Source organism: Heteronotia binoei, chromosome 14 (genome assembly GCF_032191835.1).
Source record: "Heteronotia binoei isolate CCM8104 ecotype False Entrance Well chromosome 14, APGP_CSIRO_Hbin_v1, whole genome shotgun sequence".
NCBI classification, from domain to species: domain Eukaryota; kingdom Metazoa; phylum Chordata; class Lepidosauria; order Squamata; family Gekkonidae; genus Heteronotia; species Heteronotia binoei.
In genome coordinates this window covers 72,336,054-72,363,952 of record NC_083236.1, presented here as the reverse complement: position 1 = coordinate 72,363,952, position 27,899 = coordinate 72,336,054, and the positions used below count along the sequence as shown (strand labels likewise).

Sequence of the window (27,899 nt, the reverse complement as noted above, 5' to 3'; positions counted from 1 at the left end):
CGAAGCAGCGGTGGCACTGGCGGCGGCGGCGGCAGCAGCCTGGGAGACTGCAAGGGAAAGGCAAAAGGGCGGCAGGTGAGGAGGAGGAGAAGGAGAAGGGGACGACCTCAGCCTGGGCTCGGCTGCCCTGTCCGAAAGCGCGGCCAGCCTGGGCACCTCGCCCTGCAGCTGAAGAGCCACCACTCCGGGCGGCCTGCGGGGTACAGGTGCGCCGGCGGCCGGGGAGGCGGGGAGGCGGCCCCCCCACCCCCACGCAGCCCTCCTGGCGGGAAGGGGCGGCCGGGACGAGTGCCCAGCCCGGGCCGGGGCCGCCGAGCGAGGAGGAGGAGGAGGAGAAGGACCCCCAGACGCCGCGGGACAAAAACGGCTCCCGGGAGCCCGCCCCCCTCGGGTCGAGGCCGGCCGGCCGGTGGGCGCTCCTTCCCTTCCCTTCCCTCCCCCTCCTCAGCCCAGCCCCGCCTGGCCCGCCCCGTCCAGTCCCCTCCAGCGGCCAGCCCGCCAAGAAGGAAGGAGGCAGCCCCGACGGCTGGGGAAGGTGGCGCCGCCCGCCCGCCCGCCCGGCTCACCTCGGCGGCTGCGGGGAAAGGACGGGGCGCTCGCTCCGTCCGTCGGCCCCCGGCAGGCAGGCAGGCAGGCAGCGCTTCCTTCCCGCAGACAATGAGCGGCTTTCAGACGTGGCCGGCCGAGCCCGGAAGGAGGTGGCGAGGAGGGGCAGGCCCAGCAGGGAAGGGGCCGCCCTCCCCTCCCCTCCCCTCCGCCTCCTCCTCCCCTCGCCCGAGTGCCCCCCGGCCTGGCCCGGCGGCGGGGCGGCCCGCGTAGCTTCACGTCGGGGCGGCAGGGAAGGCCGCGCGGGCAACGGCCGTTCTCTACCCCGCCCCGCCCCGCCGCGGCTCTCTTGCCTGGCCTGGCCTGGCTCTCCCGCCTTCCTTCCTTCCTTCCTTCCCGGGCGCAGCCTTGGGAGATGCTGGGCGAGGGGCAGGGGCGCCGTCCCAAAAGAGCATGGCCTAAACCCCCCTTTCCCCAAAGCTGGCCTTCTGGAGGCTTCGGACAAGAGCTCAAAAGCTTGCCCAGGGCTTTCTCTCATTCTGGGCGCTGCGTGCATTTGGCTGCTTGTGTTGGCGGTTTACATCTTTGTGTTTCAAATCACACCCAGCTCTTTTAGGCAGGGGGCAAATCAACCACACTCCAAAGACATTCACCAAATCAGTCACTAAAGCACAGGCTAGGCTTCTCCCCCCCCCCCCCCCCCACGAAACTGCAGACCATCTCCTCATAAAAGCACAATTATTTCACACTGGGCAGTCATGACTAAACAGAAAAGAAGAAAACAGGCATTCGGCAAGCCCCGTTTCACCTATGCTGCCGCAGCCGGCCACTCACACCTCCGTCCACCACAGATCCAGGGGGGCAGCCCTGCTGGTCTGAAGCAGTTGGGAGTCCTGGAGCGCCTGGCAGACCCACAAAGCTTTGTGTGCATGCACCCTTCTTCAGACAAGCTGACATTCTGGGCAAAACTTTGTTGGTCTTAAAGGTGCTACTTGACTCCTACCTTTCCCAGTGGTGGCATCTTGCCTTCGGAGTGCCCTCCCCTTGCTTCATTCTCCTTTAGGCACCAAGGCCAAAAGGGTTCCCAGTTGCAGCAGGAGCATCTCTGGCCAGAAAAAGGAATCCCTAATTTTGACATGGAGGTAAGGTAAGCTTCAAAAAGCCATGCAGCTTGGTCCCAGGGGTGTCCTGTTCCTTTCTGGCCTCCTTGCCTCTTGGATGTATCCCCCCCCCCCCAATTATTATAACTGCTACAATCTAATAATGTTGCATGCCACTGAGTTTTTTAAAAAGTTTATTATACCTGGCTTCTTCAGAAACGATTTAACGCAGCTAACAATGAAAATTATCAATACAAATATCCATTTGAAAAAATACATGAGTACTTTCAAAACAGTTCAGTAAAACTCATTTATAAGCGATGAAGTGTTGCCCTTTGGAACTGCAAGAGTCGCAACCTTTGGAATGATTCGGCTCCCCAGAATCACACTCAGAAGAAAGGCTTCACACATCGTCGTTTGAGCTGAATCTTTTTTCTTTTTAAGTCCACAGTCTGTTAGAATCCCATGGCATTTTCTGGACAGGCATTTGCTCACCTTTCTTTCTGAGCAGGTGGCCTGCTCACCCACCCCAGGAAGCCTGGTCCCACAGCACCCATCAATCCTCTCCCCCTTAATACATTTTTGAAAAGTAAAAAATATATATATCTCCTCCCCCCCGTTTCTGAGTCATCAGGCGTCAGCAGACAGAAGGGCCCTCTGAAACAGGTGCCCCCTTGACTCAGCCTGCGATGGCCCTGCCTGTGTGGAGCTCCGCTCTTATCTCGTTGCCTCTTTCCCCGTCCTGCGCCCCCTGCCAGCCTCCCTTCCTTCTCCAAGCTGCCACAGGAGACTGGTCACTCCATAAGACACACATCCACCCAGAAACTGCCTCACTTTATGCGGAGCCTAGATCCAGGTGGGCAGCCGTGTTGGTCTGAAGCAGAACAAATCTAGAGCCCAGTGGCATCTTTAAGACCAACAAAGTTTTATTCAAGGGTCTGAGGAAGTATGCGTGCACACAAAAACTCACACCTTGCATCCAAATTAGTTGGTCGTAAAGCTGCCAGTGAACACAAAATTTGTTTGCTTACTGAGCTCAATCTTGTTTATTTCATTTATAACATTACATCATTCTTTTCACTTCCATTTTATCCTCACAACCACCTGAGCGGTAGGCTAGGCAGACAGCAGGTGAGTGGCCCAAGCCTCCATGGCAGAGGGAGGATTCGAATCTGGCTCTTCTAGATCCTACTCTGACACTTTAACCACCACAGCACACCAGGACTTGTCTCATCCGACTGGCAGCAAATCCCCAGGATCTGTCCCAAATGAATGACATCTAAACCCGGGGATGGAGCCAGCCGTCTTCTGCATGCAAAGTCACGGGCCCTCCTCAGTCCAGTACACAGAACAAAGGACTGGAGAGTTGGATAGGTAATGAATTCGCCATTTGCAGACAATCATAAAGCAGAATTTAATTGAACCCTCAGTTTGCAACCACAGGCCTCACAAACAGTTCTTGGGCCAAAAATGAAACCAGCAAGTCCCCACGGGACACACAGACATGTATGCCAGGAGGCAGAGAGACATGTATGCTTGCACACAAAGAGGGGAAAAGAGATTCTACCCAAGATCTTTTAAAAATTATATGCCCCAAATGGGACTGCCTGCCTCCCAGCAATCTGCCAGTGCAGTAAAGAGGGGAACCACTTCTTGTGAGCTGCTCTGAGACTCTTCGGAGTGGAGGGCGGGATATAAATCCAATATCTTCTTTAAGGAGCAGCTCTTTAACCAGAGAGCTGTTATTCTGGGCAGGGCCAAGCAAAGCGGGGACAGCAAAGAGCAGGACATCATGTGAGCCCACCTCCTCTCAGGCCTATTGAAACAAGGGTAGAGGGAAAGGCCAGACTGCAGCCCAGGCCCTTCGGTCATTCCAGCCCTCAACAGAGATGCAGGTGATCACGTGACATTCAAGGACCTGTGAACTTCTGTCTGTATGAAACTCTGTGGATACTGGGGTACGCTAACCTGCTATATGAATTGTATGACTAGTAGCTGGATTGCATTGAGATTTATTATTCTGTATTGTTTTAGTTCCATTTAGGAAGCCAACATAGTTTGGACAAAGAACTAATCGAAACACAAAAACTTACCTTGTGATCGTTTGGCTTTTTGGAACTTGGCTCTTTGGAATTTGCCCTTCACAAGCAGTGGCCCACTCCTACAGGAACTATGATTTGTATACTTTGAAGAGGAATCATTATTAATAGGAGTGAGACCTAGTGGTTGGGAATTGAACTTTGGGACGTCCTAAGCATTGTGTTTGTATAATATATATTGTGCATTGGTTGTGGACCACAAGCCATATGAGAAAAAGTCAGAGATTAGTTTGATATGCCTTGCATTGTCTAAATATATTTTATTTCTATTATAAGACTGTGTAGTGGTCTGAACAGCGTTTTGTTTCCTTCTTCTCTTCTTGGCACTGTCCCCCCGCCTTTTCCTTCTTTTGTATATGAAGGAGAGGCAGCTGGACCAAGCCCCCTCCCCCGGAGAGCATCTTGAGCCATTTGCTGAGTCAGAATGATGCCGCACTTGCCTCACAAACAAACCCAGAGGCAAGGAAGGTGGCCGGGGGTGGGGGTCTTGAGGTGAGACAGGGACCAGTCCCGGGCAGACAGAGCAGAAGCGAGCCAAGGACCTCTGCATAACTGTGTTGCAGGCCACTCCCTGACCCTAGAAGAAAACACTGGCAGGCAGGTTGGGCTACTCCCTCCCTGCGGATCCTGCCTTCCCCACCCGTGGCTTATCTCTCTCGGTGCATCAGATGGGAACAGATGTGAAGCGGGAGGAAAGTGCTGGAGTTGACTGAAGGGAAATCAATTTCCTGCAGCTGGCCTGGGCTGGGCCAGGAGGCAGGTAGTTTTCACCCACCTCGCAGAAGGCACAGATGGCTACACTCCCTCTCCTTGGGAAGACGACATCATGGTGGAAGTTCTGTCCTCTGAGAAGAGGGGGCTTGCTGCTTCACTAGGCTTATTCTTAAAATCCCTGCGTAGATGCATGATACCAAGCCATGTCCAAAAGTCAAGGGTGAATTGCAGATACAAGCAATCAAGAGAGGACATCTCATTAACACAACTTTTGAAAGAAAAACCATCCTCTTACCTGCTAAAGAGCCACTGCATGGGCATACCCAGACTGCATCTAAAATACACTTAGATCAGGGGGGAAAGTCAAAGGAGGAGCAATTGCTGCTGTGGAGAAGACTCTAGTACCCAACAGCAACTGAGAAAGAACATTTCAAAGCAGGAAAGCCAATAGGTGAGCCAGCAGACAGCAAAATCATCCCCTTGCAGAGGGGAAACAGAACTGCCACGGATGTGCTTGGGTCTTGAAAGAGCAATAGCACACCGTCCCGGTGGGGAAGAACCCCGAAGAAAGTGAACGCAGGGCTACGTGGCTTCTCCTATAGCTGTTCATGTTTGATTGCCATTTTCAGGACTGGTGCTCTTTGTGGGACAAAATGGAAGAAGCTGGTAACACCGGAGCAGCGAACAGCACCTGATTCTGGAAAAGGAAGGGTTTTATTCTTTCACAGATCCAGAGAAAAATCAGTAGAAGGCAGACATACTGGATCCAGGCAAACTTGATCATTTCCCAGAAGCCTGGCTGATATGTAACAATAGTCAAGGAGGACTTAGATTTCAAAATATAAGCACACATGTGAAAAAATACACACTTCAACCACATCTAGCCAGAGCAATGGGAGATGGAGAATACTTTCAGAAAGTGTGTGTGTGTGTGTGGGGGGGGAACATAAGAACATAAGACAAGCCATGTTGGATCAGGCCAATGGCCCATCCAGTACAACACTCTGTGTCACACAGTGGCCAAATATATATACACACACACATACACACATTGTGGCTAATAGCCACTGATGGGCCTCTGCTCCATATTTTTATCTAACCCCCTCTTGAAGCTGGCTATGCCTGTAGCCGCCACTACCTCCTGTGGCAGTGAATTCCACGTTAATCACCCTTTGGGTGAAGAAGTACTTCCGTTTATCTGTTTTAACCTGACTGCTCAGCAATTTCATCAAATGCCTATGAGTTCTTGTATTGTGAGAAAGGGAGAAAAGTACTTCTTTCTCTACTTTCTCCATCCCATGCATAATCTTGTAAACCTCTATCATGTTACCCTGCAGTCGACGTTTCTCCAAGCTAAAGAGCCCCAAGCGTTTTAACCTTTCTTCATAGGGAAAGTGTTCCAACCCTTTAATCATTCTAGTTGCCCTTTTCTGAACTTTTTCCAGTGCCATAATATCTTTTTTGAGGTGCGGTGACCAGAATTGAACACAGTATTCCGAATGAGACCGCACCATCGATTTATACAGGGGCATTATGATACTGGCTGATTTGTTTTCAGTTCCCTTCCTAATAATTCCCAGCATTGGCCTTTTTTATTGTAATTGCTGTCTTGACATTTTCAGTGAATTATCTACCACGACCCCAAGATCTCTCTCTTGGTCAGTCTCTGCCAGTTCACAACCCATCAACTTGTATTTGCAGCTGCGATTCTTGGCCCCAATGTGCATTACTTTGCACTTGGCCACATTGAATCTCATCTGCCACGTTGACGCCCACTCACCCAGCCTCAACAGATTCCTTTGGAGTGCCTCACAATCCTCTCCGGTTCTCACCACCCTGAACAATTTAGTGTCACCTGCAAACTTGGCCACTTCACTGCTTACTCCCAACTCCAAATCATTTATGAACAAGTTAAAGAGCATGGGACCCAGTACTGAGCCCTGCGGCACCCCACTGCTTACCGTCCTCCACTGGGAAGACTGCCCATTTATACTCACTCTCTGCTTCCTATTACTCAGTCAGATTTTGATCCACAAGAGGACCTGTCCTTTTACTCCATGACTCTCAAGCTTACTAAGGAGCCTTTGATGAGGAACTTTATCAAAAGCTTTCTGAAGTCAAGGTAAACAACATCTATTGGATCTAATTTGTCCACATGTTTGTTCACCCCCTCAAAGAACTGTAACAGGTTAGTGAGGCAAGATCTTCCTTTACAGAACCCATGCTGAGTCTTCCTCAATAACTTGTGTTCATCAATGTGCCTACTCATTCTGTCGATAATGGTTTCTACCAACTTTCCCGGTATTGAAGTCAGACTGACTGGCCTGTAATTTCCCGGATCTCCTCTGGAACCCTTTTTAAAGATGGGGGTGACATTTGCTACCTTCCAGTCCTCAGGAACGGAGGCAGATTTCAATGAAAGATTACATATTTTTGTCAGGAGATCCACAAGTTCAACTTTGAGTTCTTTCAGAACTCTTGGATGTATGCCATCCAGACCTGGTGACTTATTAGATTTTAATTCGTCTATCAGTTGTAGGACCTCCTCTCTTGTCACCTCAATCTGACTCAGGTCTTTCAACACCCCTTCCAAAATAAGTGGTTCTGGAGCGGGCAAACACTTCTCATCTTCCACTGTGAAGATGGAGGCAAAAAATGCATTCAGCTTCTCAGCCATTTCCCTATCCTCCTTCAGTAATCCTTTTACCCCTTGGTCATCCACGGGCCCCTCTGCCTCCCTGGCTGGTTTCCTGCTTCTAATATACTTGAAGAAATTTTTATTGTTGGTTTTCATGTTTTTTGCAATATGCTCCTCATAGTCCCTTTTTGCCTGCCTGATCACAGTCTTGCATTTGATTTGCCACAGCCTGTGTTCCCTTTTATTAATCTCACTTGGACTGGCTTTCCACCGCTTAAAGGAGTCCTTCTTACCTTTTACAGCTTCCATTACTTTGTTTGTTAACCATGCAGGCCTTTTCTTATGCCTGTTTGTGCCTTTCCTAACTTCTGGTATATATTTTATTTGAGCTTCTAGGATTGTAGTTTTAAATAGCCTCCAAGCTTCCCCAAGGGTTTTGACTGTATTTACCTTTCCTTTCAGTTTCCTCTTCACATGCTTCCTCATCTCAGAGAATTTTCCCCTTTTGAAGATAAACGTGGTTGTGCTGGTCTTTTGGGGCTACTCTCTATTTATACAAATGGTGAAATCAATAACGTTATGGTCACTGCTCCCAAGCGGTGCAATCACTTTTAGAGGTCATCTACCAGTGGTGGTGAGGGGGGTCCTGATGCCCCTTTGCTCAAACTCAGTATCTGCTCTCTCTTTCATTGGCCCATCATTTCCTCACTTACATCTCACATATTTGGTCATAGGAGAGGAGCCTGCCACACCTCAGTCTGTCCAAGGCTCATCTCCCACCTTGTGTGCCCCCCCCCCCCGGCAGCAGCCTGTCTACTCATTCAGATCGGAGCATCCCATGCCAGGTTTACCCAACTCTACTCAAAACTGCCCTACCGCTCTCCTGTGTGCCAGACCGCCCAGCAGTCAAAAGGATATACAATCAGTTCCACTGGGTAATGGATGGTGGCCTGGATCACAAAAGGGTCACTGGGTGCTCTTCCAACCACCCAGATGGGGCCCGTGTCAGTAGACAAAACTGTTGTGACTGCAAAGAAAAAGCAGGATTTTGCCATCAATAACCAAAGTATTCTGGAAGAACACATGCAGACAAGTCTAAGCTGTTCTAGGAAAGGTTGTGTTGCATGCAAGCTTACCATTTCTCGCCTGATATGCTGCCACTATGTTCTGGAGATCATAATCCTGGGCAAAAGGGCTTGAGCCATTGATCACCGATACCTGCCACAAGAGCACCAACAGTCATCCTGAGAGGGACGACCTGCCACACTCTCAGACAGCAGCTACAGTCAACTGGGATAACTACAGAGGTTCCCATTATGAGCTTCCAGTCGCTTCGATGCTGAGGAGCCCTCAAAACCGTGGTACAGACATCCTCTGACCAAGGCTGTTCTGTATTTCTGGCAACTGCACTAATCCTTGATACCATCCCCTGTGCTAAGGACCCCAACAGGTGGATTATTATGCTGTAACATTTCTGCCATTTTAAAAGATGCTGTATGTTTATGCACACTTGTAAACAATATGTGACAGGAACAGTAATTCTGCATTTGCCCCACTGATTCCAAGAACTGTAGGCAGCTGCAGCAGCCCTTCCAACCCTCTTATCCTTTTCTGAGTCATAACAGCCTCCCACCAGACTGCACTACTGCAGACACACCTTTTACTGGCCTCCCCCCGCTGAGCACAGCATTTCACTCCAGCCACACCAGGCAGCACTCACATTGTATCTGTTGTCCAGCCCACAATGGCCAAGCGGCTGCCTCTGACGCAGCTTCAGGTCTCCGTTCACGACGACTCGTGACCCTGGCACAGGGGAGAAGGACTGGAGGTAGGCCATGCTCTGCATCACAAATGTGGACATTCTCTGAAACGGCAGCAGCAAGCAAGGAGCGGGGTTTGTCTTTGGCCTGACCTGCTGTCTCACACAACAGACTGCCTGCCTGGGCCTGTTCCTCTCCTCTTGTGTCTGTCTTTGGCTCAACCTGCTGTGTCACACAATGCAGGAAACTCACAAACTCCTCCCCCTAAATTCACAGGATCCTCACTGCTGTCAGATGGCCATCTAGCCTCTGTTGAAAAACCTCCAAAGAAGGAGAGGAGAGCCCACCACCTCCTGAGGAAGCCTGTTCCACTGAGGAATCGCTCTATCGGGAAGTTCTTCCTCATGTTGAGCCGGAAACTCTTTTGATTTAATTTCAACCACTGGTTCTGGTCCTACCTTCTGGGGCCACAGAAAACAATTCCACACCATCCTCTATATGACAGCCCTTCAAGTACTTGAAGATGGTGATCCTATCACCTCTCAGCCACCTCCTCTCCAGGCTAAACATCCCCAGTTCCTTCAACCTTTCCTCATAGGACTTGGTCTCCAAATCCCTCACCATCTTTGTTGCCCTCCTCTGGATCTGTTCCAGCTTGTCTATATCCTTCTTAAGATGTGGTGCCCAAAACTGAACACAATACTCCAGGTGAAGTCTTACCAGAGCAAAGCGATACCATCATATCATGGGATCTGGACACTATACTTCTGTTGATACAGCCCAAAATTACATTTGCCTTTTTAGCCACCGCATCACACTGTTGACTGAGGTTCAGTGTATGATCCACTAACAGCACAATCTGGGGGGGGGGGGGGCTGAAAGCACTCTGGGAGTGGACTTGCCGCTACATGGGCGCCAGAAGCATTTGCACCGACGTATGACCAGTGCAGCCACAGTGGAGGGGAGTTATGTGGGCGGGGGGCCACCCCAGCGTCACTCCACCCGAGAGCAGCTGCACCTGAGCATGGGCGGAAGTGAGGCGGAGTATGGTGCTCAGGCAGAGGAGGGGGTGGAGTTGGGGGCGCGGCCAGGCTTAGGCAGCTTCCTGAGCAGTTTGGCCCATGACACGCCCCTCCCTCGAGAGGCGCAACGTTACACCTGCAAAAATAGCGGCGTGTCCCATGGACACTCGTTGAAACCAAAAACAAAGGTTGCTTCCGCCACTGCGGAAGCTTGCAAACCCCTTAGGGAGCGGCGTGATTGCCTCACCAATCCCCTCACCCCTCGGCCTGGCAAGCCCCCTCCCCAGCGCCCAATCGCCCCCCCCCCCTCCTAGAAATACTTCTGCTCTGCCTCACACAACTCAGTTGTTAGGGACAGGTTTGCATGGCGGGAAGTTCTGCTGGCGAGCTCCCGGCCATACAGACTTAGAGTGAGGGACAGGCAGGCACGTTGGTGACGAGTGTTGACTGCGCAGTTGCTTTGACAGTAGCTTTGACTTGCGAGGGGGAGAGCTCTTGGTTCTGGGCTTCTGGAGGCTCTGCATGTGAGTGAGGACGGTCGCCCACGGCTGGATAAGTTTCATTGTCCCCCCCCCCCCGTCCTCCCCCTCCCCTTCCCTCGCTCTTGGCTGCTTGGTGTGTGAGCGTCCCTGGCACTTGAACCAGGCAGTTGGCACTGGCTGAGCCCGCTCTCCTGTGCTGCTGCCTGCTTCCCTTGGTCTGCCCTCTGCCGCATTCCCATCCCCTGGAAGGGCATGGGAGGGGTGGTGGCAGCTGCCCCGATGCGGGGAGGCGGGTCAGAGACTGTCCCTTTAAGAGAGCGCCCGGCTGAAACTGCTTGCTCTTCCAGCTACCGCCCCTGCAGGTGCTCTTGATTTCTGTCTCTGTTTTGCAGGTGGGACTCAAGCACAGAGGCTTCCATGTGTGTCACTCCACTGCCCCCCCACTCCCTCAGCTGTTTCTGCCCACCACTTGGAATGCAGCCCCACCCACGGCGAGACTGCCCAGCGCGCTCCAGGGAAACTGTTGCACTCTGTTCTGAAAAAATAAAGTCTGAGCTGTGCCCTCTGTTGTCTCTCCTGCTTGGCATCTGCTGCGCATTCCCAGGGCAACCCCCCCTGTCAGTGGCCTCTCCAAGGGAATGCCTGGGAGGGTGGGCAGACTTGGTTCTTGGGGTGGGGGGAAATGGGCTATGAGCCGCCACACTGCCCCCCTCATGGCTGGACAGGGGAGGGGGAGTGGCTCCCTTCAGCCTGCCCGGGCTGACGGCCTACCCGACCGCACAGGGCTGTTGTGTGCAGGGCACTGGGGAGGGTGCTGCTGAAGTGGATGCATGCCCAGCAGCTCGCACTCTGAGTTCTGCGGCCCCCAGGGGAGGTGTTCCTTGCACATAGCAGGGGGTGACAGCAGGGCAACACCGGGGGAGGGCTCTGGGTGGTGGTGTCTTTCGGACGTGGTCTGGCCACTCCCAGACACACACTCCAGCCGCTGTCTAGGATAGCGAACTCCTGCACTTGGGACTTCCTGCTTGTCTACGCATGCCTCTGCCTGCCATTGGCAGAGTCTCTGACAGCGGGAGGGAGCGGGGGGATTGACGGCCTCTCAGGCACAGGCTTTCTGTCCCCTCGTCCGGTCACGTACAATGGGCTGGCCAATCCCGTGGTCCCGCGCGAGCCTGTGCCTCCCCCACCCCTGCCTCAGCAGCAGGCCAATGGCGTGCGCCTGGGCAGAATCACCATGGCAAAGGGTTCTCTCTCGCTCATCAGGCCGCTCTTCCCCCTCGAAATGTCTTTCCTTTGGGAGCCAACTATGGCCGCAGGCGCTAGTTCTGCACTCGAGCGCAGCTACACAGCAGCTCTCTGGATTGGGCTGAACGACCCCTAGATCCTTTTCGCACATACTACTGCTAAGACAAGCCTTCCCCATCCTATAACCATGCAGGTAGGAAAAACCCAATGTCACTTCACCGGATCTGAACTCTAGACTTCTGTTGACACAGCCCAGAATCACATTGGCCTTTGTAGCTACTGCATCACACTGTTGACTCATGTTCAGCGTATTATCCACTAAGACCCCTAGATCCTTTTCACACATACTACTGCTAATACAAGTCTTCCCCATCCTATAACCATGCATTGGATTTTTCCTACCTAAATGCAGAACTTTACATTTATCCCTGTTAAAATTCATTTTATTGGTTTTAGCCCAGTTTTCCAGCCTGTCAAGGTCATCCTGTATCCTGTTTCTGTCTTCTTCTGTGTTTGCAACCCCTCCCCATTTAGTATCATCTCAGTTGAAAAGAAATGGCTCTTCTGGAGGGAATGCGGCCTATATTTCAGCAGTGTATTCTTGGTATGCTGTGGGCTCCAGAGTCATTCCTAGACAGAGGCTGACCAGGCCCGAGCGGCGCATGCATGCATGCTGCTGCTTCCGGCTCAGTGAGAAGTAGCAGTCCTTCCTTCCAGTCGCACCCAGCCTTTGGCACAGGCACTGAGTTCTCAGGCCAACATCCTGCTGCCCTTCAGTCTCTCTTTCTTCCCCCCCCCCCTGCAGTCCCCCCCTCCCCAAAAGAGGGCTGTAACCTTCTTGGAGCAGGAAGATGAAAAAACCATAAATAAAAAAATGTTTTAAATTATATAAGGCACCGTCTGTATAGAGGAAGCTGACGCCAGCTGCATATCAGATGCCATCTTAGCAGACCAAAAACTCAGCCCTGTGCATTCACTCCAGTCAAAGCTCACTATAAGCAGCAAGCTTACGCCCTGGAAGACTCCCACCTTGTTTCTGTCCTCTCAGAATGTGTGCACTGGATAACCCTGACCATAGTTTAAGGTAGCCAAGTGCCATCTTCAGCCAGGCTTGCCAGCCAGCCTGATTTACTGGTGCAAAGAGCTGAGACTGCATGAAGAAGGGCATGTATCAGGTAGATAAAGCAGCCAGGAATTTGTGCAAAATTTTGAGGGGGAGGGACAGTGCTGGATCAGACCAAAGGTCCATCTAGTCTACTAACCTGTTCTCTGTCACTGCAGCTCTGACAGAGAGAACTCCCCAAGACAGTGCACAGGAATGCCACTGGTGCATTTTTGCCACAGGAGTGGTTTGGCATCATGATTAGTGGAAGAGTTCCTCGTTTGCTGAAGAATACAGTTACAACTCCTAGATTTTTTCCTCTTGAATTTGCTTAGTTACTATGCTTGAGTGGGCAGTCTCTCCTTGCTTACGGACAGCATCTCATCTACAGAGGCTCCTCACCAGGAATCAGAGACGTAAATCCAGGGACTATACCCGTCAAGAGCCCCGTGGCGTAGAGTGGTAAACTGCAGTACTGCAGTCCAAGCCCTGCTCATGACTTGAGTTCAATCCCAGCGGAAGCTGGGTTCAGGTAGCTCGCTCAAGGCTGACTCAGCCTTCCATCCTTCCGAGGTCGGTAAAATGAGCCCCCAGCTTGCTGGGGGGAAAGTGTAGATGAATGGGGAAGGCAATGACAAACCACCCCGTAAAAAGTCTGCCGTGAAAACATTGTGATGTGATGTCACCTGAGTTGGAAATGACTGGTGCTTGCACAGGTGACTACCTTTACCTTTTTCAGGCCTGTCAACAAACCCAGCACCAGCTCTGTCCCCAACATAAGCTGCAGCCTCAGAGAACCACAGCCAGAGCAGCAAGTACTGAGTAGGCAGACTCAACAGTTCACCTTGGTATAAGGTAGCATCATATGTACACTCAAAGGTGCTGCTACAGAACCTAATAACATTGGCCTCACGAGCAGAGGCTCATCCTGACATGTGATGGAACTGGTCCTTGCCTCCCAACCATGCGCACGTGCCACCTACAAGCACACAGACTGTAAGTTCAACACTAAGGAATGACCGAACACACTGCTCATGTGGAAAACTGTTAAGAGGGACAGGTCAGAGGGAAACGCTTCAGGCACCCACTTGGGGAGGGACAGTGGCTCAGTGGTAGAGCATCTGCTTGGTAAGCAGAAGGTCCCAGGTTCAATCCCCGGCATCTCCAACTAAAGAGTCCAGGCAAATAGGTGTGAAAAACCTCAGCTGGAGATCCTGGAGAGCCACTGCCAGTCTGAGTAGACAATACTGACTTTGATGGACCAAAGGGGGTCTGATTCAGTAGAAGGCAGCTTCATATATTCATACGTTCTTCATCCTCGCAGGCCCTCTGCCGCAGTTATGAAGACTTCAAAGAAAGCTCTAAAAGGCAACTGCTTTGGAAGGATTTCTCAGCAAATCCGATTCCATTCGATTGGGTCTTAATGAGAATGGGTTTATCGATCTAACAGGAGAAAGAATGGGTGACTTAAGCTTTTTTCCTTCTCCGAGCAGGGGACAGAGTTTGGGAGGAATAGAATGCTAGAAATCTTCAGAAAACAGATTGTTAGAGATCTCCAGAAAATGCTTCTTTGACCTGGCATGACCTGGTCAGGGGAAGAACAGATATAAAAACACTGTGCTACAGGTCTGTTTTCCTTGGGCCCTGCATCCATGAGGACACACAGACTCTCCACTGGGAAGACAGCCAGTGACCATGTGCTCTACTCAACAGCTAGAGCAGGCTTCAAAAAGGAAACTCTAGGAATCTGTAACATCCTCAGCAAAAAGAGCCTAAGTAAAAGGAGCCATCTGATGGGGCACGTATAGCGAGTGGGACTGAGGATTTGCATTTCCCCCCATTTCTTTTGTAACCCTTGTTCAGTCTGGTGCTGCGCTAACAGTATGTTTTTACATTTTTTCTTTTTAACTGGGAATAAAGTGCCCCACCACCCATGTGAAGGCATTCATTCCCTTCCCCCCACCTCAAGGGGGGGCTGATCTCTGCCATCTGGAGAGTGACTGTAATTCTGAATGATCTCCCGCTGTCACCTGGAAATTGGCAACAGTGGTTCCCAAGAAGGAAATTACTGGTTTGGAGGGTGATGTATGGCACTGTACCTGTCTGAGGTCCCACCCCCTCCTCAAACCCCACCCTCTCCAGACTCCACCCCTTAAATCTCCAGGAATTTCCTAACCTGGAGTTAGCAACCCTATCTCCTTCCCTTTATCTGCCCCTCTGACTTCAACTTTCCATCGCCTTCCACCTCCCTGCAACCTCTACATTAGAAAAGGACAGTCCTCCTCCACAGTAGGGGGGGGCACCAAAGCAGCTTATATCATTCTCCTCTCCCCACTTTGATCTGCACAACAACCCTGTGAGGCAGGTTAAGCTGGAAGTCTGTGACTGGTCCGAAATCACCCAGCCAGCTTCCATAGCAAGAACCTGGGTCTGGGAGTCCCTACTCTGAAGCTCCTAACTCCTATGCCCTCCTCAAAACTCCATCACAGAATTGCCATGAATTTCCCACCAACCTGGAACTGGCAGCCCTAGTCAGGACTGGCCCCAACGGCCCCCTTTCAGACCAACACTCCCTCTCTAATAAAGCTCCCTCTCTTAAGTATAGGACTTCAATCTCTGTCTCTCGCTTTCTCTCCCTATCTCTCTCTCTCTGAATATGGCTTGGTACTACAGGATGCCATTTATTCCCCTGTCTGTCTGTTTCCTTTCCAGAGGAGGACAGTGGAGTCCTCAGCCAATCAAGGGAGCCCTCAGCCAATCGAGAGAAAGCCGTCCCTACTATTCTGTTCCTCAGCCAATTGTGAGGCTTTCTCTATGACTCTTTCCCTCCTCCATCCCTCAGCCAGTTGAGGGAAGGCTTTTTTTTCTCTCCTCTGCAAAGCAGAGTGACAGGTGGCATAGCCAATGGGAGAGCCATAAACTGCCAGAACCAAGGTTGGTTGCCTTTGACTGACAGAAGCGGCTTGGCTGGCAAGCAACAGGTGGGAGAAAGGAGCTGAGTCAACCAATGAGTTTTCCCTCAAAAGCCAAAACAGAACTTGAAAGGGCCTCCCCCATGCCTTTTACTGAGAGAACCAAGCTTGGTTGCTTTTTACTTAGAGAACCAAGATAAGTTGTCTAGCAGCAGCCACTGCCTAGCAATTTCCCCAGAGGGCCAATCAGGCCTCATCTGTCCCAAGGCCAAGAGCAGAGTCAGCCAGTGCTATGCAAGAACAGTTGATTGATGGCTTGACAAGCCACAGGTTGATGCACTTCAGTCCCACCCAGTCCCAGTCAATGAGGGAGCTTGGATTTGCCAAGATGAGACATATATAGGATACATATTTTATCACTGGGTGCTGGGAGTGGTTCTCTGTACCACTACCATTTTGGCTATGCTGTCTTAAAAGGAGCACCAGGGGGAAGACAGGCAGTAGGCAAGTGGCTACTCCCCCAGGGCCACACACAGCAAACTGTCCCCATGGTATTCAAGCGCTAGGCAGTGGGAGATAGAGGCAAGGCCTCAGAACTTGGAAGGGAAGGTGGGAGTCCTGACCCTCCCAGAGAGCAAATCCATACAAAGGTCAGGTGGTGGCGGTAGTTATGAGACAGAGAGAGATACTCTCCAGAAGGGCAGGGCGGAAACAGGGCCTGTGGGCCTGTTCTGCCACATCTATTATGGACTGATAGCTGTTCCTGTCTTCCATATTTTCTGGCTACACACAAAAACGTCACATATCTACTACAACCTCTTATAATAAATGGCCTTTGTTTATATTTGCCTCTGCTCTTTATTTATACAGATATATTTATCCACTGAAAATATCTCATATATTTGATGACCATAAGCCCTCCCATTAAGACTCTATGGTTTATGCTGCTAGCTGTGCATGGGCTAGAGAAGTAAACCACCCACCATCTTAGCTGAGCCACAGGATCGAGGCCACTCATTTCCCATACATCAGGAGGAATCAGAAGAAGGTCTACTCAGAATCCCATGTTGCTTCGACCCAGTGCCCTTAGAACTGCAGCCCAGAACCTTTGACGTGTTGCAGAGACAACAGCCGGACCTCTGGGATACTCACTTGTAGCTGGTAACTGAAAGTCAGAATGAGCTGTATCCCAAGTATTTGCTCTGTGGATTGTAGGGGAAGCTCCAGCTGAAAATGTAATAGGTCCATCACGCCATCTTGATTGATGTCTTCCTCTCTAGCCTAAGCAGCAAAAGGGAAGGTTTGATCAGAACAGTTCTAGAGACAATTACCTCAGTTTCAGAGCTGCTTCTCTAGAGCCCACCTTGATGACCACACAAGGAACTGCCGCTACACTGACCCCACACAGCAGCTCACCTGGGGTCCACAATCTCACAGCTCTGATAGCAGTCGAAATGTAGTCACCAGGATAACCTACCACAATGTTAATTAACTGTTGTATGGTATTGTGTATGGAACAGCCAGAAGATCCTAGGGCTGTCTGACAGCCAGAAGTTCTGGCTCTTTCAGCATTATGCCCCACTAGGTGTTGAGCTAGACTTGTTTACAAGGCAAGAGACAATTCAGAGATGGTTTCTGGATCACGCCCCTGGTCTCCCATCCAAATACCCTGCTCAGCTTCTGAGACCCGACTAGCCTGGGCAGGGCAATCTGGAGGTCCAGGAGAAACTGGTCTTCAGGGAAGCCCTGAGGACACCTGGGGATTGCAGGACTCTACAACAACCCACTGAACAACTTCCACTGGCCCTGCACCTGGTGTGTGGTTGGACGTGGTCCCATCGCCCTTTCTGCATGAGCGCCCATGCAGCCTGCACTGCTTCCTCGGGGGGGGGGGGGAGTGGCGCGCCGGTGCTGGGGTCGCCCTCCAGGGAGCTGAAGGGGGGGAGGGAGGGAGGGGAGGCGAGGCTCCTCCCCCCAGCCCCAGCCCCAGGGCGGCGTACCGAGAGGCGCGGGAGGCGGAGGCGGGCGCCCAGCAGGCGGTTGCAGGCGGCGAAGGAGCTCCAGCCCAGAGAGCCGCCGCCTTGCGTGAGCGCGGCTAGGAGCCCCTGGTGCAGGAAGCGGACGGAGGGCTGCTCGGCGTAGCTGCTGCGCTTCAGCCAGAAGCCTGCGGGGGGAGAGAGAGAGAGAGCGGGGCGTCAGGGAGGGATGGAGGCGGATCCCCGGCCCGGCCGGCCCGCTCGGCCCCGCACACACCGTGGCTCCGGAAGGCCAGCAGCAGGGGCGGCAGGACGGTGAGGGCGGCCAGGAGGGCGAGCGCCAGGGCGGCCAGCGAGCAGAGCCCGGCCCGGGAGCGCCTCCCCGGCGGCATCCTCGTCTCGCCTCCACCGTCCCCATCAGCGGGTCCCCATGGCAACGCGGGCGCCTTTGTCGCGCGGCGTGACGCGGCCTTCGCGGGACGGGCCACGTGACCGCCTCCCTCCCTCCCCCCGCGGCGTTGCCGGGAAACCCGCCAGCCGGAAGCCCCGCCCCCTCCTGCGCAGGCTGATCTCGGCCTGGCCTGGCGGGGAGAGGAGAGGAGGGCGCGCCGCGCAGTGACTGGCAGCAAAGGCCCCGGCCCGGCCCGGCAGCACCATGAAGTGGATGTTCAAGGAGGACCACGCGCTCGGTGGGTGGCTTCCCGGGGGGGGGGGGGGAGGCCCTGTTGCCCCTCCCCTCCCCTCCCCTCCCCCGCTCACGCCCCTCCTCTGTCCGCAGAGCACCGCTGCGTGGAGTCGGCCAAGATCCGGGCCAAGTACCCCGACCGCGTCCCGGTGATCGTGGAGAAGGTGTCCGGCTCGCAGATCGTGGACATCGACAAGAGGAAGTACCTGGTGCCCTCCGACATCACCGTGGCCCAGTTCATGTGGATCATCCGCAAGAGGATCCAGCTCCCCTCCGAGAAGGCCATCTTCCTCTTCGTCGACAAGACCGTCCCCCAGTCCAGGTGAGAGGGGGCAGCCACGCCCAGGCCTCCACTCGGCAGCCCCTCGATTCCCTTGGGGTGGGCACTGGCTTCTTATCATCAGTTTTACAAGCCTTGTTGGCTCCCTATGGCTCTCTTCCCTCCTTTTATGGAATTAACTTGCATCCCTTCCCTTCAAAAAAAAGATGAGTTGGATCAAGTCCTCCTTGCTCCCTTTTGTGTTTTGAAAGCTGCTATCCCGCTCGTGCGGAACAGCCGACCATTAAATCCCTCTACAGTACTAAGAATCACTCTTAGGCAGAATGGCTGGAAAGAAATGGGCAGTGAACCTCCTTCCGTAGGGCAGGGCCCAGGCTGGCTTGTGCAGGGGGAGGGAGGTGGCCTTCCTGGTATTCCACACAGAAACTGCCTGGGGGCTTGAAGGCAAAACCAGCACTTTGAGTGGAGGCCAGTAAAGGAGATGCGCTCTTGCATGGTGGCTCCACTCACTTTGGCAGCCCCCCATTAGCCCTCTGAGCATCAGTGCAAAGGCACCCCCAAACAGAGGATTTGGCAAGCCTTAAAAATGCTGCTGTCATCTCTAAGAGCCAGGGTTGCTTTTCAGCCTTTAGGGTTTTGTGTGTTGTTCATGTAGTGTAGTGGTTAGGTGGGTTGGACTAATATCTGGGAAATCCGGGTCTGAATTTGCACTTGTGCCATGGAAGCTGGCTAGGTGACCTTTGGCCAATTACACGTTCTCAGCCTCATCTACCTCTCGGAGTTGTTGCGAGGATACAGTGAAGAGGAGCATGGTGTCTGCTGCCTTGGGCCTCTTTAGTGAGACAGGCAGAATATAAACAGAACCAGTGTTTCAATGACCCTATGTCCTAGCCATTGCTAGACATGCAAAACTTCTGGCAATCTGGAAGCCCTGGGGAAGGGTGAAAAGGAATGGAATAGAAATTGGAGGGAAATTTAAATGTATGCAGTATGTATCTTCCTGTTTAATCTCTAATTATATTACTGCTGTAATAAAAATGCACCAATTGTAACCTAATTAGAATATAAAGAGTTGTATTATTTAGTGTATTAACAAAATTCAACAGTGTAACTGCTTTTTGGAATTTGCTGAGCAAAACTGCAGAGAACTGCAAACTGCTGCTGCACAGTGTGTTACCTGAGTACATACTTAAATTCTGTCACCTGAGAAGTGAAAAGCTGAAGGTAGAAAAGTTCTGCAATAAGCAAAAGAAAATGCATTATTTGGCTAGAAACTATTAATGTACAGTCTCAATAGACAGAGCTAGCAGCATATCTGAATATCAAGCTGAAGTTTATAACATCAACAACACTGAACTCTTATAATTAAATGCATTAGGGATATCAGTTCTCATTAGAGATATCAATTCCTCCTGATGGCACCTGGATTGTTTTTTTGTTTTGTTTTGTTTGGCCCCTTGTGACACAGAGTGTTGGACTGGAGGAGCCATTGGCCTGATCCAACAGGGCTTCTCTTGTGTTCTTATGTTAACTGTTGCTAAGAGCCAGTTTGGTGTAGTGGTTGAGTTCGCAGATTCTTATCTGGGAGAACTGGGTTTGATTCCCCTCTACTCCACTTGAGCTGCTGCTGGAATGGCCTTGGGTCAGCCATAGCTTTCATAGGAGTTGTCCTTGAAAGGGCAGCTGCTGTGAGAGCTCTCTCAGCCCCTCCCACCTCACAGGGTGTCTGTTGTGGGGAGAGAAGATAAAGGCGATTGTAAGCTGCTCTGAATCTCTGATTCAGAGAGAAGGGCAGGGTATAAATCTGCAGTCGTCTTCTTCTAAAATTATTCACGCTTAAACAATAAGCACACTTGAAAGTGTTGCATATGTTTACAGTAAATATAGGAATTACTGCTACCTGATGCTATAGGGGTAACTGGCACAAAAATTTCACATTATACCTTCTCAGTGAATAAAACCTTGTCTTATTCTAAGTTAGTTACTTCATAGGAATTTTTTTGTGTTCTTCAGTCTTCCCAAATTTTTCCAACAGGAAAAATGGGGGGGGGGGGGAATCTTGGGAAAAAGTAAAGGGGAAGTTTTTAGGTTTTGTAATCAATCTTCCCACCTCCACCTTTGCACCTCTAAGTGTTGCTTCCACACAACCTCATCCTGGCTATGGATTTTTTTAAATTAAAGTGTTGTAGAATGAAAACCTCATCTCTAATCCTATTCTAAATTTTCTACAATTTCTTCTGATTTTATTATCACCTTTAAAAGTTCTGCTTAATTGAATACTGGAGCCAGTGTGAGACAGTTAAGAAATGAATTATCAACCACCACTAAGTAGGCTAAAGTTAACACACAAATAGACAATGCACAAACACTTATTATAAAACAAACATTCTGATGTACAAAACTTGCTTATCGCTCCACCTGTACTGAGGGTGCCCTAGAGACACTGCAGTGATTGGCAGTTCCAGCGATTTGTTGAGCCAGGTGTCCTGCAGTAACGTGCGGTGGATGTTCCGCCGAGGCACGTGTCTGGTGACCACAGCCAGGTCACCTTTGGCATCAGTTGCTAGGAGCAGCTCCAGGGATAGCAAGGAATCAGAGCAGCTGGAGTGTGAGACACAGGCTCACGTTCCCGCTCTGCTGTGGTGCGGAAGACAATGGTGGGAACAGCATTGCTCTACATATATCACAGGGACCATAGAGTCAAGGAAGCTAGAAAACATCCAGGGAAGAAACTGCCCCACAGAATCACTGAAGGCAAAGATACCATGGCCTAAGGGTTACCTCCAATAAGGGGGTGCTATTCTTGCCCCCACCCTGTTGGACCCGAGGCTGATCTCAAGAGGCAGAAGGAATTAAGGGAGAGTGCAAAAATGCTGTAATCCTGCGTGACTTCAAGTACCATTACACAGACTACGCAAATATTTGTGTGCTTGAGTTGCACTGTAGAAATGAGATTCCTGCGCACTGGCACAGTTGCCAACCAGGGGGAGCAATCATGGGCTTGGTTCTGGGCGTGGCTGAAGAGCTGGTGTGTGAGGTGGATGCTGTTGCACCAGTTGGGCACGGTGGCCACAAGGCTAGTACAGTCCAGCATTTTGCGCAATGTTATGGATTTAATAGGCAGCCCAGCACTTGGCACAGTCTCAGGTCCTTTGCCCAAAGGCGGCAGGCAGGAAGTGCTTGTGCCTTGAGGCTCTGGGGCAGGAGCTCCTTCCTGCAAGCCCATGCTCACAGGTGTGCCGTGGCTTCTGGTTCAGTGTGTACTCCGCTTTACTTCCTTGGCTGGTGTCTCACTGCCTCTTTTTCTTCTTCAAGCCTGACTATGGGGCAGCTGTATGAAAAGGAAAAGGACGAGGATGGATTCTTGTACGTGGCCTACAGTGGAGAAAACACGTTTGGTGTCTGACAGCATCTCCCCTCCTTCGCCTCTTCTTGTACATAGCTTGTGGTTTGTGATCATGACCCTCCCTTGGCTTATCCTGCATCCGCCACTGGGTTGATTTAATGTAGTGATAGATTTTGGTTTGTTAAGACTAGTAATTTATTTCTGTTGCACATTATCATGGCTGTAAATTCCATCGCCTCCCTTCCTGAGAAACATTTCATGGCATTATTGTTTACATATTGAAGCAAAGTAGTTGAAATTGGGAGGGGGGGGGTTTGAAATGTTTAATTATTATTTAATGTCATGGGAGCTTCTTGGTTATCCTCAGCAGTATCAAGATACTTATATGTTGATGTATATGTTCCTCTTGGTGAATTCCACTAGAGGCTGTGATAATTAAAACTTCTCTCACAAACCTGTGGTGATTCCATTATATTTTCCAGCTTTGTGTTAACGAGCAGGCTCCTGTGGCTCTACTTGCCCTTCAGCAGAGCTACAGTGGGGGTGGAGGGACAAGGGCAGGCTCTTCTTTTGCTTTGGAGGTGGAAAGTGGCAACCAAACTGCTTTGGCAAAATTTGTGCAGATTCTTTCTCTGAATAAAGTGGATGTTCTTTGATATGTTTCACAAAATAACCATAACCACACTTTCTAGCAGTTTACAAAGGATAGAAATTGTAAGCTAACAAGTCTTTAACTTCTGGCTTTCACTCTTAAATCTTTTTTTAACCAATTATGCAGTGGCATGCTGCTTTTTTAGTTAAGAACATAAGAGAAGCCATGTTGGATCAGGCCAACGGCCCATCCAGTCCAACACTCTGTGTCACACAGTGGCAAAAATTTTTATATATATACACACACACTGTGGCTAATAGCCACTGATGGACCTCTGCTCCATATTTTTATCTAAACCCCTCTTGAAGGTGGCTATGCTTGTGGCCGCCACCACCTCCTGTGCCAGTGAATTCCACATGTTAATCACCCTTTGGGTGAAGAAGTACTTACTTTTATCCGTTTTAACCTGTCTGCTCAGCAATTTCATCGAATGCCCACGAGTTCTGGTATTGTGGGAAAGGGAGAAAAGTACTTCTTTCTCTACTTTCTCCATCCCATGCATTATCTTGTAAACCTCTATCATGTCACCTCTCAGTCGACGTTTCTCCAAGCTAAAGAGTCCCAAGCGTTAATCATTCTAGTTGCCCTTTTCTGGACTTTCTCCAATGCCTCTAATAGCCTTTTTGAGGTGCAGTGACCAGAACTGCACACAGTACTCCAAATGAGACCGCACCATCAATTTATACAGGGGCATTATGATACTGGCTGATTTGTTTTCAATTCCCTTCCTAATAATTCCAAGCATGGCGTTGGCCTTTTTTATTGCAAATGCACACTGGTATAATTGACATTTTAGCACTCAAATGTGATCGTTTGCCAGAGTAAATGCCTGATAACCATGGAACAGATGTACATTATCCTCATTGTATGTCATGAACACAGAGGCAAAAGGAGGAATCATTTCATAGCTTGACCATTTTCTCCCTTTTCAGTTCCTCCAGGTGAATGCTGCAGGACTGGTGTGTGGCTAACAATTCCACACCCTTTGGCTCATGGAGGGTAGATATGGGTTAGGGGGACAGAGAGCACACTTGGGCAGCAGTGTTCCCTCTAAGCTGCGGAGTCTTGTGAGCAAAAATTCTACTTTGTGAGTACTGCCATTAAATTTGTGAGCCTGCAGAAATTAGTTTCCTTGAGCTAAGACAAAAATGTGTGAGCCAGAGGCTAAAGCATGGATTTGTCTCAAACAGGTCTTGCCAGACCAACCTGATTTCCTTCTTTAATCAGGTATTAGGAAGGGAATTGGAAAACAAATCAGCCAGTATCATAATGCCCCTGTATAAATCGATGGTGCAGCCTCATTTGGAATACTGGTCACACCTCAAAAAAGTACAATTCTGGTCACACCTCAAAAAAGATATTATAGCACTGGGAAAAGTGCAGAAAAGGACAACTAGAATGATTAAAGGGTTGGGACAGTTTCCCTATGAAGAAAGGTTAAAACGTTTGGGGCTTTTTAGCTTGGAGAAACATTGACTGAGGGGAGACATGATAGAGGCTTACAAGATTATGCATGGGATAGAGAAGGTAGAGATAGTGGCACTTTTCTCCCAATATGAGAACTCTTGGACATTCAATGAAATTGCCGAGCAGTCAGGTTAGAACTGATAAAAGGAAGTACTTCTTCCCCAAAAGGTGATTAATATTTGGAATTCACTGTAACAGGAGGTGATGGGAGCTGCAAGCATAGTTTGGACTGCGGGAGCACTGTTGATGTGGTTTACCTGGATTTTAGTAAAGCTTTTGATACAGTTCCCCGTGACATTCTGATGGGCAGCCTGGAGGACTGTAGACTGGACTATAGGACAGTTCAGTGGAGAGGACTACCTAAAGAGTGGTTGTCAATGGAGTTTCGTCAGATTGCAAAAAGGTGTCCAGAGAGGTGCCGCAGGGCTCTGTTTTGGGCATAGTTCTTTTCAACATTTTTTTCAATGATCTGGATGAAGGGGTGGAATGGCTGCTCATAAACATGAAGTGGTGGAACTGCTGCTCATGAACGGCTGCGGGTGCAGAAGAGAGCCTGGAGGAAGAGCCCTCTGAGGAAAGGCTGAGGAGGGCCTTGGGAAGGTTCAGCCTGGAGAAGAGGAGATTGAGGGGGGACAGGAGGGCTCTCTTTCAATATTTGAAAGGCTGTCATTTAGAGGAGGGCAAGGAGCTGTTCCACTTGGCAGCCAAGGATAGGACTCGAAGCAATGGGCTCAAATTACAAGCAGAAAGGTACCGGCTGGATATTAAGAAAAATTTTTTTTAACAGAGATCAGAGGTGGAGCCAGCTGCCTAGGAAGCCCTCCTTCATTGACAGTCTTCAAAACACAGCTGGATGATTATTTGTCAGGTGCTTTAGGCCAGTGGTCCCCAACCTTTTTGGCACCAAGGACCAGCTCTGTGAAAGACAATTTTTCTACAGACCGCCGGGGGGGGGGGGGGGATGGTTTTGGGATGATACAACTGTGCACTTTATTTAGGTCTTGCAAGCTGAAGGTATTGCCGTTCCAACAAGAAGGAAACCTGGTAGGGATCCAAGACAGAGCTCCATGATGTGCTAAGGGGGAAGAAAAGGGAAATGTTCAAGAAATGGAAGCAAGGACATACCTCTAAAGAAGAGTATCTATGGGTTGCAGGGGTCATTTTGTAGAAAAATAGGTGGTGGAGCTCATCCAGGGATTGTTATGCAGCTGCACCTACTATTCAATGGAGAAGGAGGTGGAACTCTCAGAGATTCAGGAGCTCCACTGACTCTGAGGCCTGATGGGTTGTAGGCACTGCAGGTCAGCCGTTGGAGAGGCCAAAGCACACTGCGCTAAAGCTGGCCAGGGAGGCTCGCTACAACACCCACTGTTGGGTGGAAATGGAGAAACTTGGACAGAGGACAGAGAAAGCTGAAAAGCTTCATGCCTATTTTGCCTCAGATTTCCCCCTGAAGAAGCGAACAGGCTCATCTAGAGATGGGAGTGGGCAAGGCACAGCGTCCAAGCTGCCTGGTTGACATGGGCAGAGAGAAAGCTGAGAAGCCCCTGGCTGCATTGAATGAGTACAAATCCCCCGGGCCAGATGGCATGCACCCACCAGTGCTCAAAGAAGTCTCTAGAGAACTTTTGGTCCATCGTCTTCCAGACCTATTGGAGGGCGGGAGACATGCCACAAGACTGGAGGAGGGCAAATGTTATCCCCATTTTCAAAAAAAGGGTGGAGGGATGACCCAGGAAACTAGAGGCCAGTCAGTCTGATCTCTGTCCCAGGGGAAATACTGGAGCAGATTTTAAAGGGATCAATCTGTGAGCATCTAAAGGACTGCTTGGTGATCTGAGGAAGTCAGCACGGATTTGTCCCCAACAGGTTCTGCCAGGACCTCATTTCCTCCTTTGATTGAGTCACGAGCTTCCTGGGTCGAGGGGATGCTGTTGCTGTTGTGTACCTGCATTTCAGTAAAGCTTCGGGCAGGGTTCCTCATGATGTTCTGATGGGTAAACTAGAAGATCATGGACTGGACTCTAGGCTAATTAGGTGGATAGGGAACTGGTTGGAGAACTGCACTCAAAGAGTAGTTGTCAATGGCATTTCATCTCAGTGGAGGGAGGAGTCCGGTGCAGTGCCACAGGGCTTGGTTCTGGGCAGGGTACTTTTAAATATTCTTATAAATGATCTGGATGAGGATGTGGAGAGGCTACTCATTAAATCTGCAGATATCACAAAATTGGGAGGAGTAGGGAACACACCAAAAGATATAGAATTCAGCGAGATCTGAACATGTTGGGAAAGTGGGCAAAATGAGCAACATGCATACTGGATGAACGAGATCTTGGGGTATGGGGGGACTGTAAGTTAAATATGAGCAGCCAGTGTGATGCAGCAGCAAAAAAGGCAATTGCAATCTTGTGTATCAACAGAGGCATAACATCCACATTGCAAGATGTCACAGTCCCGCTGTACCTGGAGTTCTGGAGGCCTCGCTTCGAAAAGGATGTAGACAGAATGGAGCGGATGCAGAGGAGAGCGACAAGGATGACCAGGGGCCTCTGAGGAGGAAAGGCTGAGGGACTTGGGAGAAGAGGGGGGACAGGATTGCTCCCTTTAATTAAAGTCTTTGAAGGGCTGTCACTCAAGAGGAGGGCGGGGCGCTGTTCCAGTTGGCAGCAGAGGAGAGGACTCACAATAATGGGTCTAGGATGGGAAGGTATCAGCTGGATATAGGAAAATTGTCTTTACAGTCAGAGTTGTTCAACAGTGGAATCAGCTACCTAGGGAGGTGGTGAGCGCCCCCACCCTCACTGGCAGTCTTCAAGCAGTGGTTGGATGAACACTTGTCTGGGATGCTCTTGAGCAGGAGACTGGACTAGATGGCCTCTATGGCCCCTTCCAACTCGGTGGTTCTATTAACAAAGGACCCTCCCCCCAAAATAAACCCCACAGAGGTAGACTGCCACTTGTGGTACCCCCTCCCTCCCTGCTTCCCTGTGCATCTCACAGGTCGGCCTCCTCCTTTCCCAGGGTGGACACAGGGTGCCCTGGGCTGCTTGGAGCCTCCTCCCTAGCTGACAGAGAGGCTGGCACCAGGCAGCGCTTCTGGGCCGTGACACAGGAAAGGAGATGCCCTCTTGCCTCTGCCTGCAGGGGGAGTGGTGACCCCCACGCCAAGGCAGCCTGCCAGCAACAGAGTGGGGGCAACTGGACACCCTGGTGGATGTGCATGCATGTCCAGGATGATCTCTCTCTTTTCAAAGCCCCAACGTGAAGCAGCAGCTTGTTTTCCATTTAATATGGCAACTGCTGTTTCTGCAGCAACCAGCTGCAGGACACATGGGCTTTCGACATCACAAAATGTGCACAGCCCTTGAGAAATGTCAGATGTCAGAGCCAAGGCTCAGGCCCAGGGAACCTGGAGCCTCCACCTCTTCGTGCTTGGGTGAGGGAGGCATTGCAGTGGGCTTCTAGCGGCTGCTCTTGCCCCAGGAGGCATGCCAGAGGCTGTGTTCTCAACACCTCCACCCAGACTCAACAAAGCAGGTGGGAATTCTGCTCAGCCAAGCGTGGGGCTCCTTCCTGCCGCACCCAGCTTCAGAACATGAAGGAAACAAACAGGGCCCACTGGGTCATGTTTCTGGGCCTCCCGAGTTCAGCAGAGCCTTAACTTTGTGAGGAATAAGGAGGCACCTAAACATGGCAAGGCAGGGTCCCAACTGTGCTAAAAGCAGCTGGAATGGCTCTTCTGACTCACTTGGGGAACAGCTCGAGGAACGCACAAGTCAAACCGGCAACTCTCAGAAGTGGGAGCCGGATACCTGCCAGCCTCTGCTTGCCTGGGGCCAGCCTCTCCCCCCACAGGAGGTGCTGCTGCTGCCA

General features: G+C 50.8%; 2 protein-coding genes across 2 annotated transcripts; one reads left to right on the top strand and one right to left on the bottom strand.

The window, feature by feature from the left end:
- Positions 1 to 5,084: 5,084 nt before the first annotated feature.
- TMEM231 (transmembrane protein 231) lies at positions 5,085 to 17,988 on the bottom strand. The gene is made up of 7 exons (XM_060253881.1): positions 17,874 to 17,988; positions 17,621 to 17,784; positions 16,773 to 16,901; positions 8,818 to 8,961; positions 8,234 to 8,315; positions 8,016 to 8,124; positions 5,085 to 5,265 (listed from the first exon to the last, which is right to left on the bottom strand). The coding sequence occupies exons 1-7, from the start codon at positions 17,986 to 17,988 to the stop codon at positions 5,085 to 5,087; spliced, it is 924 nt and encodes a 307-aa protein (XP_060109864.1).
- Positions 17,989 to 18,099: 111 nt separating this feature from the next.
- On the top strand, positions 18,100 to 22,361 carry GABARAPL2 (GABA type A receptor associated protein like 2). Its single transcript, XM_060254217.1, has 3 exons — positions 18,100 to 18,285; positions 18,375 to 18,603; positions 21,877 to 22,361. Exons 1-3 carry the CDS (start codon positions 18,252 to 18,254, stop codon positions 21,965 to 21,967), a joined length of 354 nt encoding a protein of 117 aa, XP_060110200.1. The 5' UTR covers positions 18,100 to 18,251; the 3' UTR covers positions 21,968 to 22,361.
- Positions 22,362 to 27,899: the final 5,538 nt, after the last annotated feature.

Coding starts and splice junctions, on each gene's coding strand:
- TMEM231 (XM_060253881.1), bottom strand. CDS start 17,988: ATGCCGCCGGGGAGGCGCTCCCGGGCCGGGCTCTGCTCGCTGGCCGCC. Junction 17,785..17,873: donor GCTGGCCTTCCGGAGCCACG/GTGTGTGCGGGG, acceptor CTCCCCCCGCAG/GCTTCTGGCTGAAGCGCAGC. Junction 8,125..8,233: donor AGCATATCAGGCGAGAAATG/GTAAGCTTGCAT, acceptor TTTTCTTTGCAG/TCACAACAGTTTTGTCTACT.
- GABARAPL2 (XM_060254217.1), top strand. CDS start 18,252: ATGAAGTGGATGTTCAAGGAGGACCACGCGCTCG. Junction 18,286..18,374: donor CAAGGAGGACCACGCGCTCG/GTGGGTGGCTTC, acceptor CTCTGTCCGCAG/AGCACCGCTGCGTGGAGTCG. Junction 18,604..21,876: donor AAGACCGTCCCCCAGTCCAG/GTGAGAGGGGGC, acceptor TTCTTCTTCAAG/CCTGACTATGGGGCAGCTGT.